Source organism: Cervus elaphus, chromosome 12, assembly GCF_910594005.1.
Source record: "Cervus elaphus chromosome 12, mCerEla1.1, whole genome shotgun sequence".
In the NCBI taxonomy this organism is placed as follows: domain Eukaryota; kingdom Metazoa; phylum Chordata; class Mammalia; order Artiodactyla; family Cervidae; genus Cervus; species Cervus elaphus.
In genome coordinates this window covers 98,683,220-98,697,391 of record NC_057826.1, presented here as the reverse complement: position 1 = coordinate 98,697,391, position 14,172 = coordinate 98,683,220, and the positions used below count along the sequence as shown (strand labels likewise).

The 14,172-nt window shown below is 44.7% G+C and overlaps 1 protein-coding gene across 2 annotated transcripts in view; it reads left to right on the top strand.

Annotated features, from left to right (window-relative positions):
* MCC (MCC regulator of WNT signaling pathway) overlaps positions 1–14,172 on the top strand; it is a 488,910-nt gene that overhangs the window by 188,266 nt on the left and 286,472 nt on the right. The window contains exon 1 of one of the 2 annotated variants that reach the window (XM_043920202.1): positions 548–2,117. The exons of the other annotated variant lie outside the window; for it this stretch is intronic. Within the exon in view, the coding sequence (XP_043776137.1) occupies positions 2,061–2,117 (57 nt within the window). The 5' untranslated portion in view covers positions 548–2,060. Of the gene's footprint in view, positions 1–547; positions 2,118–14,172 lie in introns of those variants that run through there. 2 annotated transcript variants of the gene reach the window in all.

Sequence of the window (14,172 nt, the reverse complement as noted above, 5' to 3'; positions counted from 1 at the left end):
GCTCTCAAAACTGTCCATGACCTGGCTTTAACTCACTCATCTAATCCAGGTTCCATTCCAGAATGGAACACCTGCCATTCCCCACACATGCTATGCACATTCCAGTCTCCACCCACCCTTTCTCTCTTCCTGGGCCCACATCCTGGGATACTTTCTCTTCACTCTGCATCTCTGAGGGGCTCAGCCATTCTTCACGGATCAGTAGATCTTCATTTGTCCTGCTTTTATGGCAAGTATCCATTTAGAATAGTCATTTCTGATTATGTTTTATGAGACTGCAAACACGTTATGGGCAGGGTTAGTGCTTGAGTCTAATGTATATTTTTAGATTCTTTTAGCACCATCTCCATCTTCAGGCACACAGTTTTCAACAGGTTTTAATGAATAAATAAGTAAAATAATGTGGCTTCCCAACCAGTCCCCATGCGGAAGAGCTTCTAATGTGCTCTAGTCTGGCAGTGCCCTAGAACTTGGGACCAGTGCCCCCCAAAAAAGCTGCCAACTCTTCCTCATCCCAGTAGTGCCTTCATCAGGCAATGAATGAACTCAGGAGGAAGGCCTGTGGGTGAGAAGATCTATGCAAATAGTCAAGTTCTTTGCTTCTTCCTAAAGAGCAAAATAAACATCCTATTTGGTTTGGAAAAAAAAATCAGGCCTTGGAAATTAACAATACAATGTCTTTTTCATAGCTTCAGGAAATGCCAAGGTCTGTCACTGGGGATGGCGACATTTTGTTCCCATTGTGTAGAAAGTGACTGATGAGGCAGGCCTCTTAAGCCATCCTGCAGACCTACTGTTAAAGGAGCAGAACATTTTCCGGTGCATCTCAAGTTCAGTGGGCTTTAACCTTTACACAGAGAAAACTCCGAGCCCCCTCCCCCGACACACAGAGGGATATTTTCACCTCTGAGAAAGGCACAGGGGAGCTCTGACTCCAGGAGTCCTGAGTATAACAGCTTCTTGAATCTTTTCAGATTTGTACTACAAACGCTAGAAATGTGAATCTAGCGCCGCTCAGGTGATCTGTAGGATTTTTAACGAAGGTCTGGGGGTTGAAGTGGATGGGAAATGTAATATTTTTAAGGACTGTCTTGAGGGTTGGAGAGGATGGGAAATTTGAGTCTGTCTTTCATCCTTTATGTGATGGAGGTCTATCTACCAAAGAAAGAGAGAGAGAGAGTCTGACAGTGAATTTACACCTTCTGTGTCCACTTTAGACTGATCAGGGAAAATGACCACCCTACAGCGCTGCCTTGTCTTGAACTTCTTAAATTATGGAAAGTGGCTACTAGGAGGGAAGTTTCATATTATTTCATTTTTCTGCGCACTCAGGTGGCTTTTCCTGTTTCTTCTCTCCTGCTGGACCTGGGTCCTGTAATTACTATCGCAGAGAGCTAGCTGGAAGGATGTTTGCTCTCTAGGCAAGATCTCCTCTGCTCGGTCTCCTCCCTTTTTTTCTCTTTCTGGCCCCGCCTCCTCCGCTTACCCCGTAGGCAGCAGCTAGACAGCTGTATTCAATCAGAAAACACTTCCAACTCCAGACGATTCAAACGGGGAAACTTCGCCGCGAAGTGCAGCGGCGCTCCGGCTCTCTCCAGCTTTCTTTCCTTCCCCGGAACCCGAGGCTCGGATCCTCCTCCTCGGCCCGCCGCCCTGGTTTCTTCGGGAACTCGCCGAAGCCCTGCAGGGGGCCGGATCCTGCCGGAGGTACCCTCGCGCCCGGTCATGGGGGGCGCCCAGACGTCGTAAGAGAGGCGAGGCGGCGCCGAGGGCGGCAGTGCCCCGGGTCCCCGCGCCGGCCCCGCCGCTGCGGTAGCTGCGAGCGCGCCACGCCGCCCAGCCTCCTGCAGCAACGGCTCGTCAGTGCAACGCGAGCCGGCTCCGTGCCTTCTAGGAGTGCCTGCATCCTTCGTTTGGGCTTCACCGCTGTCCTGGGTGAAAATGGCTGTCTAGACTAAAATGTGCCAGAAGGGACCAAGCAGTGGATACCCAGCCTGCTAAGAACTCGGAAGCTCCGAGACCTGGAAGGGGAGGAGCTCTCGCCTCTGAAAAGTGCAGTCATGAATTCTGGAGTTGCCATGAAATATGGAAACGACTCCTCGGCCGAGCTGAGTGAGGTAAGAAACAGCTGAGGTCAGGAGCTCTGGTTTCTTAGGCATTTGCTTTGCTACACCACCTCCCCCCGCTCCCCATCTCTCACTTCCCTGCACGCCACCGCCTCGCGCTCCCAGTCTGGATGCAGCGCAATTAAAGATTAATAGATTTTCTGGATCTTGTTTTAACTTGTTGTGCTACTCAGGAAATGACCTGAACTGGCTTGATGTTTCGGTCTGAAACGGGTGTCTTAAAAAAAGGAACAAGCTCGCACCAAAGCGTTTTACTCCAAACGCTAAAGCGTTTTACTCCCCGTGGTATGGGTCCCCTGTCCCTTCCCACCACCCTTCCTCCAGTGGCGTGTACTACATTCCCTTTCCTAGTCGGCAAAATACACGGGGGTCCCAGCTGAGCTCAGTCTGACGGTAAGTAATTTGGTGAGGCCCGGGGGCTTGTTGGAGCCCTGAGCCTGCCACTGGCTCCTACGTGTACTTCAATTCAGGCAAGGTGGTCTTTCCTCGGAGGAGACTAATGACCCGCGCTGGGGAGGGGGGTGCAGAGGAAACACATCAAAGCGACTTAGAACTTTATTTCCTGCCCCGGACTGGACTCCTGAGTCTTTAAGGCAAGCACACCTGCAATTCCCGGCTCCTGCAGTAACAAATCCACTTGAGTGTTGGAGACCAGCTTTGAAATTAAAGCTTCATGAAACGGTATGCAAATATATGAGTGGTCAGATGCTGGAGGCCACCTTTTTTGATGACTTTAGGGATGCGTCTGTCTGGCACATGCCAACCCCCACCCCCCATCTCTCAGGCTTTGAATACCTGGAAAGTGGTGATGGGAAACCTACAGAACTGGATGCTCAGGAGAGAGGAGGAAGTCTGTGTGATCCGTGTCTACAGCAGGAGGCTTGGTGGCTGTGGATTTTCCTCTTAACATCATCCTTGAGCCATTTTGGGGCAAAACAGTCTGTGCTTCTTGAGTATGGCTGGAGAGAGCAAAGGGGAAGAAAAGGAGCCATGTAAAAAACAGCCGGAAGGCAGACAGAGGTGATGTCAGATTACCATCTGTGAAGGGAAAATGAAAGGATGGAGCCCTCTCCAGGGGCTGAGGGCTGGTGCTGGGGAAGCACCGGGGTGTAGGCGGGGGAAATCTGAGGAGGTCTGAGGCCGATATCCAGCAGTGAGGACAGTTGGCCCCTGCCTGGTGCTCTGAGTGTTTTGGTGCTGAGTTGTCCCAGCTCCCATTTGAAACAGCATTGTGAGATGTTGGCCAAATGAGGTAAAGGCCTTTCTTAATCCCTGTGGTTTTCCCTGTGATGTAGATGCTAAGAGTGAGGGCTTCACTTAAAAAGCGGAGGTAGGGGAAGAGGTTCAAAGACCCAAGTGATTTTTGCCAATTTTACATGTGGGGAGAGGTTTCACATCTAAAATAGAACCCACAACCCCACTCCACTAATATCACTGTTTAAGGAGAAGCCTTTGACGTGTCTCCTAAAGTCATTTAAGATAAGAAACCAAGAGACTCACTGACTCAGAGAGCGAACTTATGGTTGCTGAGGGGAGGGGATAGTTAGAGTTTGGGATGGACATGAACACACTGCTGTAATTAAAATGGATAACCAATAAGGACCTGCTATAGAGCACAGGGAACTCTGCCCAGTGTTATGTGGTGGCCTGGATGGGAGGGGAGTTTGGGGGAGAATGGATACATGGATATGTATGGTTGAGTCCCTTCCCTGTTCACCCGAAATTAACAGTCACAACATTGTTAATTGGCTGTACCCCAATACAAAATAGAAAGTTTTTTAAAAAAATTAAGAAATCAAAGGCATGTATCTTGCAGAGTCTTTACCAGGCCCTTCATATTGTTTGTTTATGTGTGGCAACTTTAAGTCTCTGTCACCCGAGAAGTATGTATTCAGGTACCTTTGTTTAAAAAATGAATCACAGGTTTAGGGTGAAGGTGACTAGAATGCTGACGAGAGAGAAAGGAGGCTTGGATTGGCTTGAATAGTATTGGCACAGTCAGTGAGTGCATTAGATGAGCTGAGAGCATCTATGAAACTCAAGTGGGAGGTATGACGCTCCATTATATGCCTGGCTGTATCCACTCTTGGAAAACCCTGTGGCCAGGTGAAAGCGCTGAGGGAGCTTCATGGCCCCTGCATTAGTTGGAGCGGTATAATAGAGCATTATAGAACATCGTTTTGTTCCCAAGATAGTAAATAAGTTTCTACCCCGGCTGTGTCCTTCACTGTTTCCTCTCCTTTGCTTCCACGGCTGCTCATTGGTTTCTTGCTGGATTCCACTTCTAGGTCTGGTGACTTACTTGCCACTCTGTCCCCCCAGTCTTGAGTTTCCCTGCAGATTAAGTAGTTGGAATGGACTTTAAGAATAGTTTTATACACACACACACACACACACACACACACACACACACACGTATATTTAAATACTTTTTTTTTTTGGCTGTGCTGTACATCTTTTGGGATTTTAGTTCCCTGACCAGGAATCGAACCTGTGCCCCCTGCAATGGAAGTGCGGAGTCCTGGACCACCAGAGAATTCCCTCATATTTTAAATGGTATATGTAAAGAGAATTTGTAAGCAAAGGAGGGTTGTGTGAGTCATACCTTGTGGACCCTAAATCTCAGTTCACTTTATCATGGGCAGTATGTGTAGCAATTGCCTTCTCTGTAGTATCCATGGAGCAGTATCCATATGGATCCATAGACCTGAATACAGTTCATTTGTATTTCTCATTAAGGTCCGTGATGTAAAGGAGAGTTTCCTATTTTCACTGTAATTTTTCTCTTAAACACTGGTTTTGCTTTAATGTCTTGGTGGGCAGAGTTGCCAGTCCTCTTTTATTAAGACCTACCTTTTGGTGATGTAGCTCTTACTGCCCAGGAGCCTCAAAGCTGTGTGGAGGTCACCTTGGGGTCAGATTGAGCCTGATGCTCACCAGGCATTTTAGGGGCAGGAAGAGTAGTGATATTGCCTTGCCTTATCCTGGGTATCATGAACAAGACGCTGTCTCATTGGTGTTGACTTAAGAGCTTAGCCCTTCTACAAGTGTTCTCTAGCCACCAGAGTCATTGCCTCTTATACGATATTGTTGACACTGACGCTGTAGCATCCTAACCAAGGGGGAGTGACTGAAAGCAGTTTCTTGTTATCATTTGCTGGTCCTGTTGGTGACAGCAGCTAGCTGGGTCCCCACTGGCCTTTGCCTGCAGAGCCCCAGGAATGCTTGGGTGCAAGAGAGGCAGGAGGCGTGTGGATGTGAAGGATTCGTGATCAGGAGACCAGCTGGGTATCGGGCATGAGGACTTTAAAAATGGAAAAACAGGAAGTTCATGAATGTGCTCCTTTTGTGTCTTTATTTTAAACAATAGCTGTTTAAGATTCTGTGAGATAATGAGACAGTAAAATTGTCTCTACCTGTGGTCATATTGATGACCACAAATGATTTTATCAGGTCTAAACATTTTAATCAAAGTGAACTAATCCTTATCATTGACAACAACACAACGAAAGGAAAATTTGAGAAGCGTGAGTTGGCTATTCTTTTTCCTTGTCTATTGGCTGTCCTTATCAAAGACTGTTTTTCTTTTCCTAACATGAAGTTAAGGAAGGACTTCAACAGCAGACAAATTTAAAAGTACTTAGAAAATTAAATGCTTGACTTTCAGCTCCTCTCCCCCTTGATCAAGAAACTGAATGAACACACTTTCAGTGGCATTAGATTAAATTCTCCCAAACCTTGTCAAGGAAAGGCCAGTAAATCTTCTTCCTCATTGCCGTGCGTTTTCTGTCAGCAATTAGTTCTCTTTGTCTTGGTTAAAACTTGTGAGACCAGTATGTAGTTGAACCTTATTTCACTGTCATAATCACATTTTTTTGTTCTTAGAATTATTCAGACCTTGGAAAGATGTCTTAAGGTACAGCGTTATGAGGGTAATGACATGAATTTATCTTCACAGGATAGCTGTGGACTGGATCTGCTTGCCTGATAGACAGCTGCCTATTTATATAGCAAACTAAAATTTTGTCTTTAAGGGTTTGTTCTTTCTTGGCAGTGATTAAAACCTCCTGTCCAAAGCAATCAGTGTATATTCTTTGCTTTTTAAACATCAAGCAATGAATAGGTAAAATTCTCCCATCACTATTTACTTTGAAACCTTAGTTGCCCCAAAAGAAATCATATGTCCCTTAACCCTGCCCTTCTTTCTTTATTCAAAGCCTCTCTCATGAGATTATTCCACTCCTGAATGTAGGTATAGAGGCGACTCCTCATACTTTCACTATTCACTTGTTGCGTAGCTACTGAAACCCATATTTTTATTGGTACTCTAATTAAGAAGTGGATTTGTACAGGAGAAAATTGTTCTCTAGATGAGAGAATCATACAAGATAATCCAAGTGGCTGTCTCACAGATGTACTTACTCTACATCATCAAGTCTGCAAAATATCAGGGTTGGAAGATCTGATACGCCCACACCTTTTGCTACTTCTTTCTTACAGGAAAGAAGTCCTTTTGGAATCACGCTTCATTGTAAAGAGTTGTCTACTGTCAGTCTTAGACACAAACCAGTAGCCTCAGAATAGCAGTGTCACAGAGGCTGTGCACATAGGAGGTGTTGAACAAATGTTTGAGTGAATGCCCTGCCTCTTCTCTGTCTCTTCCCTTTTCATAAACGTAGAATTTGAACAACCGATTTGAGTGCTTGGTCTAAGGATTTTTTTGGCTGTCCATGGCTGTGTAACAAACTGCCCCCCGAATTTAAAGGCTTAAAATACCAATCTTACTTGTGATTTTGCGGTTTGGGGCAGAGCTGGAGGCGGTTGGACTTGTATCTGTGACTGCAGCTACATGATCCACCTCCAAAACGGCTTAGTAACGTGGCTGGCCAGTGTGTGCTGGCTGCGGGCTGGGAGGTCACCTCACCTCTCTCCTACCCGGGCCTGCCCCTGTGCTGCTTGGGTTTCCTCTCAGCATGGCAGCTAGGTTCCCAGGAGGGAGTGAAAGCTGCCAATTCTTTTAAAATGTAGGACTGAAATTGGCAAGAGTCATATCTGTATTCTGTTGGTTAGAACAGCTATATGCTTAGCCCAGATTCAGAGGGGTGAAGAAAGAGATCCCACCTCTTCAAGGGGATTTGATAAAGCATTTGCAACCATTTTTAATCTAGCACAGAAGTCACAAAACAAGATCCATGCCTAAAATCCTGATCTGCTAATTCCCAATGGCTGGCAATAACTTTTGCTGTTTTATTTTGTGTTTTTAGCCATTAATTTGGTGGTTTGTATAGATAACACTTTCTAAGCATTTTCTAGGTATTCACTCACTTGATTAACAAAAACCCTATGACATACATTCTATGATGTCCATGTTACAGGTAGAGAAATTAAGGCATAAGAGATGAAAACCCTTATGAAGATTATACAGATCATGAATGGTGGTGTCAGACTTTGAGGCCAGTTGGTCTTTCTCCAGAATCTACCATTCCTCTAGTGGTGCTTTTTGTTAGTTTCTAGTATTATTCTCAGCTTTTCATCCTATCTTCCTAGGAGGAAGTATTCTATTTGATAAGCCTGTTTAACTTGATTTGTGTTGTAATCTCTATGCAATACCCAGGTAAATTTTTTTTGACAAGAATGAAATGAGTATGCTCATTGCCTTCACTTTCAAGTGGTTGAAGAATTCTAGACACTGATTTTCAAGAGCCCTAAAAGGAGATTTATTGATAAGGAGTAGGGCAGTCTTCAGCCAAGAAGTCTGTCCCCACTTAAACTGAAGGAAGATGAGGCCGCATGACCTCTACCCCACAGCCTGTGTGCCCTGAGGCTTTGGAGGAATTCATGCTGCAACATGTGAGGTGCCCGAATGCGAAGAAGATGTCCTCTGTGACAAAGATTAGGGTTCTCTCACCCCTGCAGATGGGGCTCTAGACTTCTACTACAGTTGGCTAAATCACTGGGCTCCTGCTGAGCTCTGAGGTTGATTAAAAAGAAAAAGCTGGTGAGGGGGACAGCCCGGCTGTGGCAGGGCAGCTGCTGCTGGGTCCTGGGGTGGCCGTGCTGAAGGTGCCGGAGAGACAGTGAGCATAGCCCAGCAGCAGGCACGAGTCGTGAGGCGGGGCTGACCCGGGTGGTGGCCAAGAAACTCGGGAGGGAGGCCAGTCAGAGACCAGGCAGGCGATTGGAACTTGAGATGGCCCCAGACTTGAATGCAGAGTGAGAACCTTAATTCTGAGGAAGGGCTTTGTCCAGGCAGGAAGTTTGAAAATCAGTCCCAAGACTTTTCACCTTAATGCCTTCTTTAGAGGACTGTGGTTAGGAGGTTTGAGGTGCCAGGACTTTGGGAGGGGCATACATCCAGAGCAGGGAGTATGATGGAGACACTCGCCAAGTAAACTCAAGGTGCTATTTTAATAGCTGCTCAAGGCGAATTTACCTGGCACACGTTATGTGTAAGGCGTCCCCCCACAGCCAGGCTGTAACTCGAAAATAAAAGCTGCATTTACAGAAAGATTAAAAAGTTGGTGATGAAAAAAGATTTGAAATTTAGGTTTTGATTCAAGGAGTCAAACTTCAGGAAACCAAGATTACATTTTGAGTAATCTCTGGATTCTGGGGAAGAGGTTCATGTTAGCGAGATTATAGAATTAGACAAGCTAAGAAAAGGCACAGAAGCTTGATAGTGGTCAGGAGGTGGGCTTTTATATCAGCAGGGGTGGCATGGCAGAGAGAAGTTACTGGGAATTGTGTTCTCACATTCCCTAAGTGCACCTGAATTCCTAGCACTGGCCAACTGTTATTCTTGGAAGAAACAGGAAGAGAGTAACCTGGATTATACAGATAAGGAGAAGTTCAATTTATAGAGTAAATATTTACAGGGATCACAAAGCTGTCCTCTCTGTCTATCAAATGCCCCTTTTCTCTTGCTTAACAGAAGCAGCTAACATTAATACAAAAGGGAAAGAGGACACCTTTTAGAAAGTTTGCATTATCATAAGGAATGACTGAGGTTATAAAGCACTTTTTATGTAAATCTTTCAGTATATCTTTGAAACAGCAGAGGAAATTAAACTTTGAGGCAATTTAGGTGAAAGAAAAAACCTCAGGCATTAACAGCTGTTGATTCTACGTGCCGTACAAAAAGCTGTAAATTAGGCATTGTTAACTTTGTAAAGAGCAGTCAAAGTCTGTTGGGCTGGAAGAGTTGTGTGGTGAAGCTACTCCGTGCTTTGATGGGTGGGACATTGTGAGGCAGAGTACTTGTCAGGAGGTGTGGTTGGTGCTTGGAACGCGTGCTGTGCCAGGACATGTGGGACCCGAGATGGAAACGCTCTCTTAAGCCGAAGGCTGTGGTGTTCCGTCACCTGAGAACAGAAAGCTTCACAAAGCCTCAGTGTCTTTGTGATGATGCAGGCACATCAGTGAAGGACTCCAGCTGGATTTGTGAGAATACTGAGGCAGTTGTCAAAGGAAGAATGCCAAGGTGGAAAAAGATTGCCCAGCGATTAGAAAAGCAGTGGATCCTCTGGTCGGTTGCACGGTGAAAGTGGGGTAATGGCTTGTCCCTGTTTCCTATGGGTTGTCTTGACTTGTTCATAGAATACATGGCACACTTGCAGGGACTTCTTGCTCCTGCCCGGGTCCTTCTCAGCCTCCCAGGTTAGTCATTCTTTCCTCATCCGTGTTCAGAATATTTACTTTATCCACAACGTCCCTGGGAGAGCATGTGATCTTTGAAAGCAGGCACAGAGTGAAACCCATCACAGTATTGCCGGCACCTCGTCAATATGTGACTCAGGGCATCCACAGGCTTCATATTTTTGGACCAGGCAGCAGTTACCTCATAGTATGACAGATGTGTTGGGTTGACCACTTACGTATTTTGGTTAAAGGACACATGTGAAAAACTTTAGTTTGATCATTATTACTGTAACATTCTCTATTCCTAGCTCATTTTTCCATTCAGCAAACATTGTGTGCCTTCTATCGGCCAGGTGCTGTTCTTCAGTGTGGGGTTATAGAAACAAAACTGATGCAGTCCCTGTTTTAATGAATATGACATTCCAGCGGCAAACAGACAACACGCATGACAGATACAGCCAGTGGGGATGCACAGGAGGAAGGAAGAGTGAAGGAGGGAGGGATGCTATTTCAGTGGTCAGGGAAGACCTGTCTGCGGGAATCTGTGAACTGAGATCTGAAGGCAAGGAGGATGGAGTCATGCACAGATGATGAGGACCGTTTCAGGCAGTGGGACAAATAAAGATCAAGGTCAGAGGCCAGAGCGTGCATGGTGTGTGTCTGCAAGGAGATGTGCCTTGGAGTGCAGTGAGCAAGGGGAGAGTGGAAGGAGGTGAGGTCAGGGAAGATAGTTCTGGTGAGATCACCTGTCTCTTTGTAGACTTTGGAGAAGAATCTGGATTTCTCTGGAGTGTTTTGAAAATACGCCTGAATTGTTTTTTTTAAAATCCTATTTGTGTGTGTATGTGTGTGTGTGTTCTTTTGAGGGGCTGGGGCTGGAAGATGTCCTCAGGAACAGGAGGAGCTAGCAAAGAAAAGGCCGGGAAGGTTGTGTCCCAAAAGTCAATTAAAAGAAACTGTTCTCAGAAAAGGTAGAGCGATCTGTCATGCTTCCCCTTTTGTTTCCTTCACTCTCTTAAAGCCTTTGCATATGCCCAGACTTTCAAATGGTGTCATTTTCTGCAAGCAGAAATTGTTGTATGCGCTAAAATAAACTATAATTATTTTCGAACATCCTCAGAGTATGTGAGTATGCTTTTACCTTGAGAGGAATGGTTTAAAGGACTAAGTGATGTGGACACCGGCCAAGAATGATTTGAAAACTGCTTTCCCTCCTTTGATGGATGGTTCAGCGTTGATGCATGCTGATATAGAGAGTATAGGTGGGTTCTGAGTTAGGAAAAACTGACCTCTGTTTTCCGCTGTCACTTACTTGACTTTTTTATGAACTTTCATATTCGTTTATTGACTTATAACCAATATAGCTCCAAGGAGCCTGGAATGTTGACACTTTTTTCCTTTTGAAAAGCATAGCTATTTAGCAGTCAGATCATGACCAGAAAGTTGCCAGGTAAGCCTGAAATTAGACAAAGGAGATGTTTCTGTTGGGCGGCGCCATTAAGAACTTCTTTGATTTGCATTTTGTTTTATCCAAGCTATTTGCATGATTGATGAGGAAGCTGAGGCATGAAGCCTGGTTAGTGGCAGAGGAGAAGTGTAAAACCAGATTTTTTCTCCTTAACTCCCAGGGATAATTTTTCCTCTTCTGCTTCAACTTCCTCAGTTTCTATATCACAGGATTTGTTTTAAAGTGTGTTTTATGATAATCGTCTGCAATTATTTTAAGAGGTGAAAGTCTCATTCTTCTGTATTCTTATCTACATATGACATTACTACTAAACCACACTATTAAAATAATTGGAAAAATTTATTTTTAGCTCTAAGTATGATTTTGGCATATATTGTAGTAGTCTGCACTCCATGGGTTTTATTGGTCAAGATCGTTGGGGTCTACCAGGTAAAAAATCCAGAAGAGCAGTATGTTCTATCTGGGGGAGTAGCTAGATGATCTTGCTGTCTGGCTGGTTTGCCAGTTGCTGTCTGTTGATAGTGCAGGACTTAGTCAATCATTCAGCCTTTTTTTCTTTTTAATTATAGTAAAATATAAGTCACATAAAATTAACTGTCTTAACCATTTTAAGGGTACTGTTCGGTGGCATTAAGTACATTCACATTATTGTGCAGCCTTCATAACCATCCATCTCCAGCACTTCTTCACCTTCTCCAACTGAAACTCTATGGCCATCAAACACTCCCCATTTCCTTCCTCTCCCTGGTAACTACCATTTTGCTTTCTGCCCCTCTGAATTTGACTCGTCTTGATACCTCAAATTTCATAAAATATTTATTCCTTCGTGATTGGTTTGTTTCCCTTAGCATAATGTCTTCTAGGTTCATTGATGCTGTAGCACATGTGAGAACGTCCTTTTTATGACTGAATGATAATCTGCTGTTCAGTTCAGTCGCTCAGTCCCATCTGACTCTGCGACCCCATGGACTACAGCACGCCAGGCCTCACTGTCCATCACAAACTCCAGAGTTCATTGAAATTCATGTCCATAGAGTCAGTGATGCCATCCAACCATCTCATCCTCTGTCGTCCCCATCTCCTCCTGCCTTCAGCCTTTCCCAGCATCAGGGTCTTTTCAAATGAGTCTGCTCTTCGCATCAGGTGGCCAAAAGGATTGGAGTTTCAGCTTCAACATCAGTCCTTCCAATGAATATTCAGGACTGATTTCCTTTAGGATTGACTGGTTGGATCTCCTTGCAGTCCAAGGGACTCTCAAGAGTCTTCTCCAACACCACAGTTCAAAAGCATCAATTCTTTGGCACTTAGCTTTCATTATAATCCAACTCTTATATCTATACGTGACTACTGGAAAAACCATAGCTTTGACCAGATGGACCTTTGTTGGCAAAGTAATGTCTCTGCTTTTTAATATGCTGTCTAGGTTGGTCATAGATTTTCTTCCAAGGAGCAAGTGTCTTTTAATTTCATGGCTGCAGTCACCATCTGCAGTGATTTTGGAGCCCAGAAAAATAAAGTCTGTCACTGCTTCCACTGTTTCCCATCTATTTGCCATGTTATGTTTGGTTTATCCTTTCATCTGTCAATGGACACTTGGGTTGCCTCTACTTCATGGCTATTGTGAAAAATTCTGTGTTGCCTGTGGGTATGCAAATATCTGTTGGACTCCTTGTTTTCACTTTATTTGGGTACATTCCCAGAAGTAGGATTGCTCGAGCATGTATGAATTCCATGTTTCACTTTGCAGGTAATGGCCATACCCTTTTAGAAGCTGCTCCACTTTACATCATTCCCACCAGCAATGCAGAGATTCCAACTTCTTCACATCCTTGCCAACACTTCTTTTCTGTTTTATTTTGCTTTTTAAATAATAGCCATGGATATGAAGTGTTATTTACTTGTGGTTCCTCTTTTTATTTCCCTAATGATTACTGATTTTGAGCATCTTTTCACGTGCTTATTGGCCCTGTCTTTGTCAGAGAAATCTCTGTTCAAGTCTGCATCCATTTGTTTGATCGAATTATATAGGAAATTTTTTGTTGTTGCACAATAGGAGTGCTTCATGTATTTGGACATTGGTTCTCTATTCCTCTTCTCCTTTGTCCACGTCTGCTTTTTCTCTGTGGTTGGAGCTTTGCACAGCCTCTGGCTCCTTGATGTTTCCAGATGGAGTTACTGTGAGTGTAAAATGAGGCATGAACCGTACACTGCTTCTGCATGGAAAACAGATGGGCTCACTCAAGCCCAGGAGACTCCTTCCTCTACAATGTCCAGGAATAAGTAACTCTCTGATGCATCGTGAGGCCAGCGCTGCTTTCTCTGGCCAACACCCAGCAGCTCTCCCCCTGCTGCTGTATACATACAGACTAGGTTATCTCAAGCAGTGTTAGGCACCAGAGTTAGCAGTTATGTTCAGAGCACTTGAAGAGTTATGCTGCTCCACTGACATGCAGTGATTTCACAGTATTTAAGGAGGATTTTTTAGGAGAGGGCTTTAGCAAGAGGGGCCTGTGGAGAGTAGCCAGGAAGTCTGAGGCTGGTCTGTTAGATTAGATAACTGTTACTTTATTTCTTGGTGCTGTGAATCTAATCCTGGTTAAACCAAAATCTAATTTATTTTCATGCTTGATTGGGAGCATTTTTGATTAAGTATTTGGATGAGAGTGAGCATGGACTCGGAGCACTGTGGGAAGTAGATAGTCCAGGGCTGTTCTGACTGGGCTGATTATTAATCAGGGGTTAGTAGTGAGGAGGAGAAAGTAGGTGAGTTGGACCCCAGGACAGGAGTTTTGACTTCCGGTGGGTAGATTTGAACTAAAGTTGGAATCCTCTTTTTTCAGGATGCTTTGATGTACTCAGAGGTCTGCCTTCTGGTGTGATTAATAGAGTGACTCTTCAGACTGTTTCTCCTCTGGGGCTTCTGAGATGCTGATGAAAATG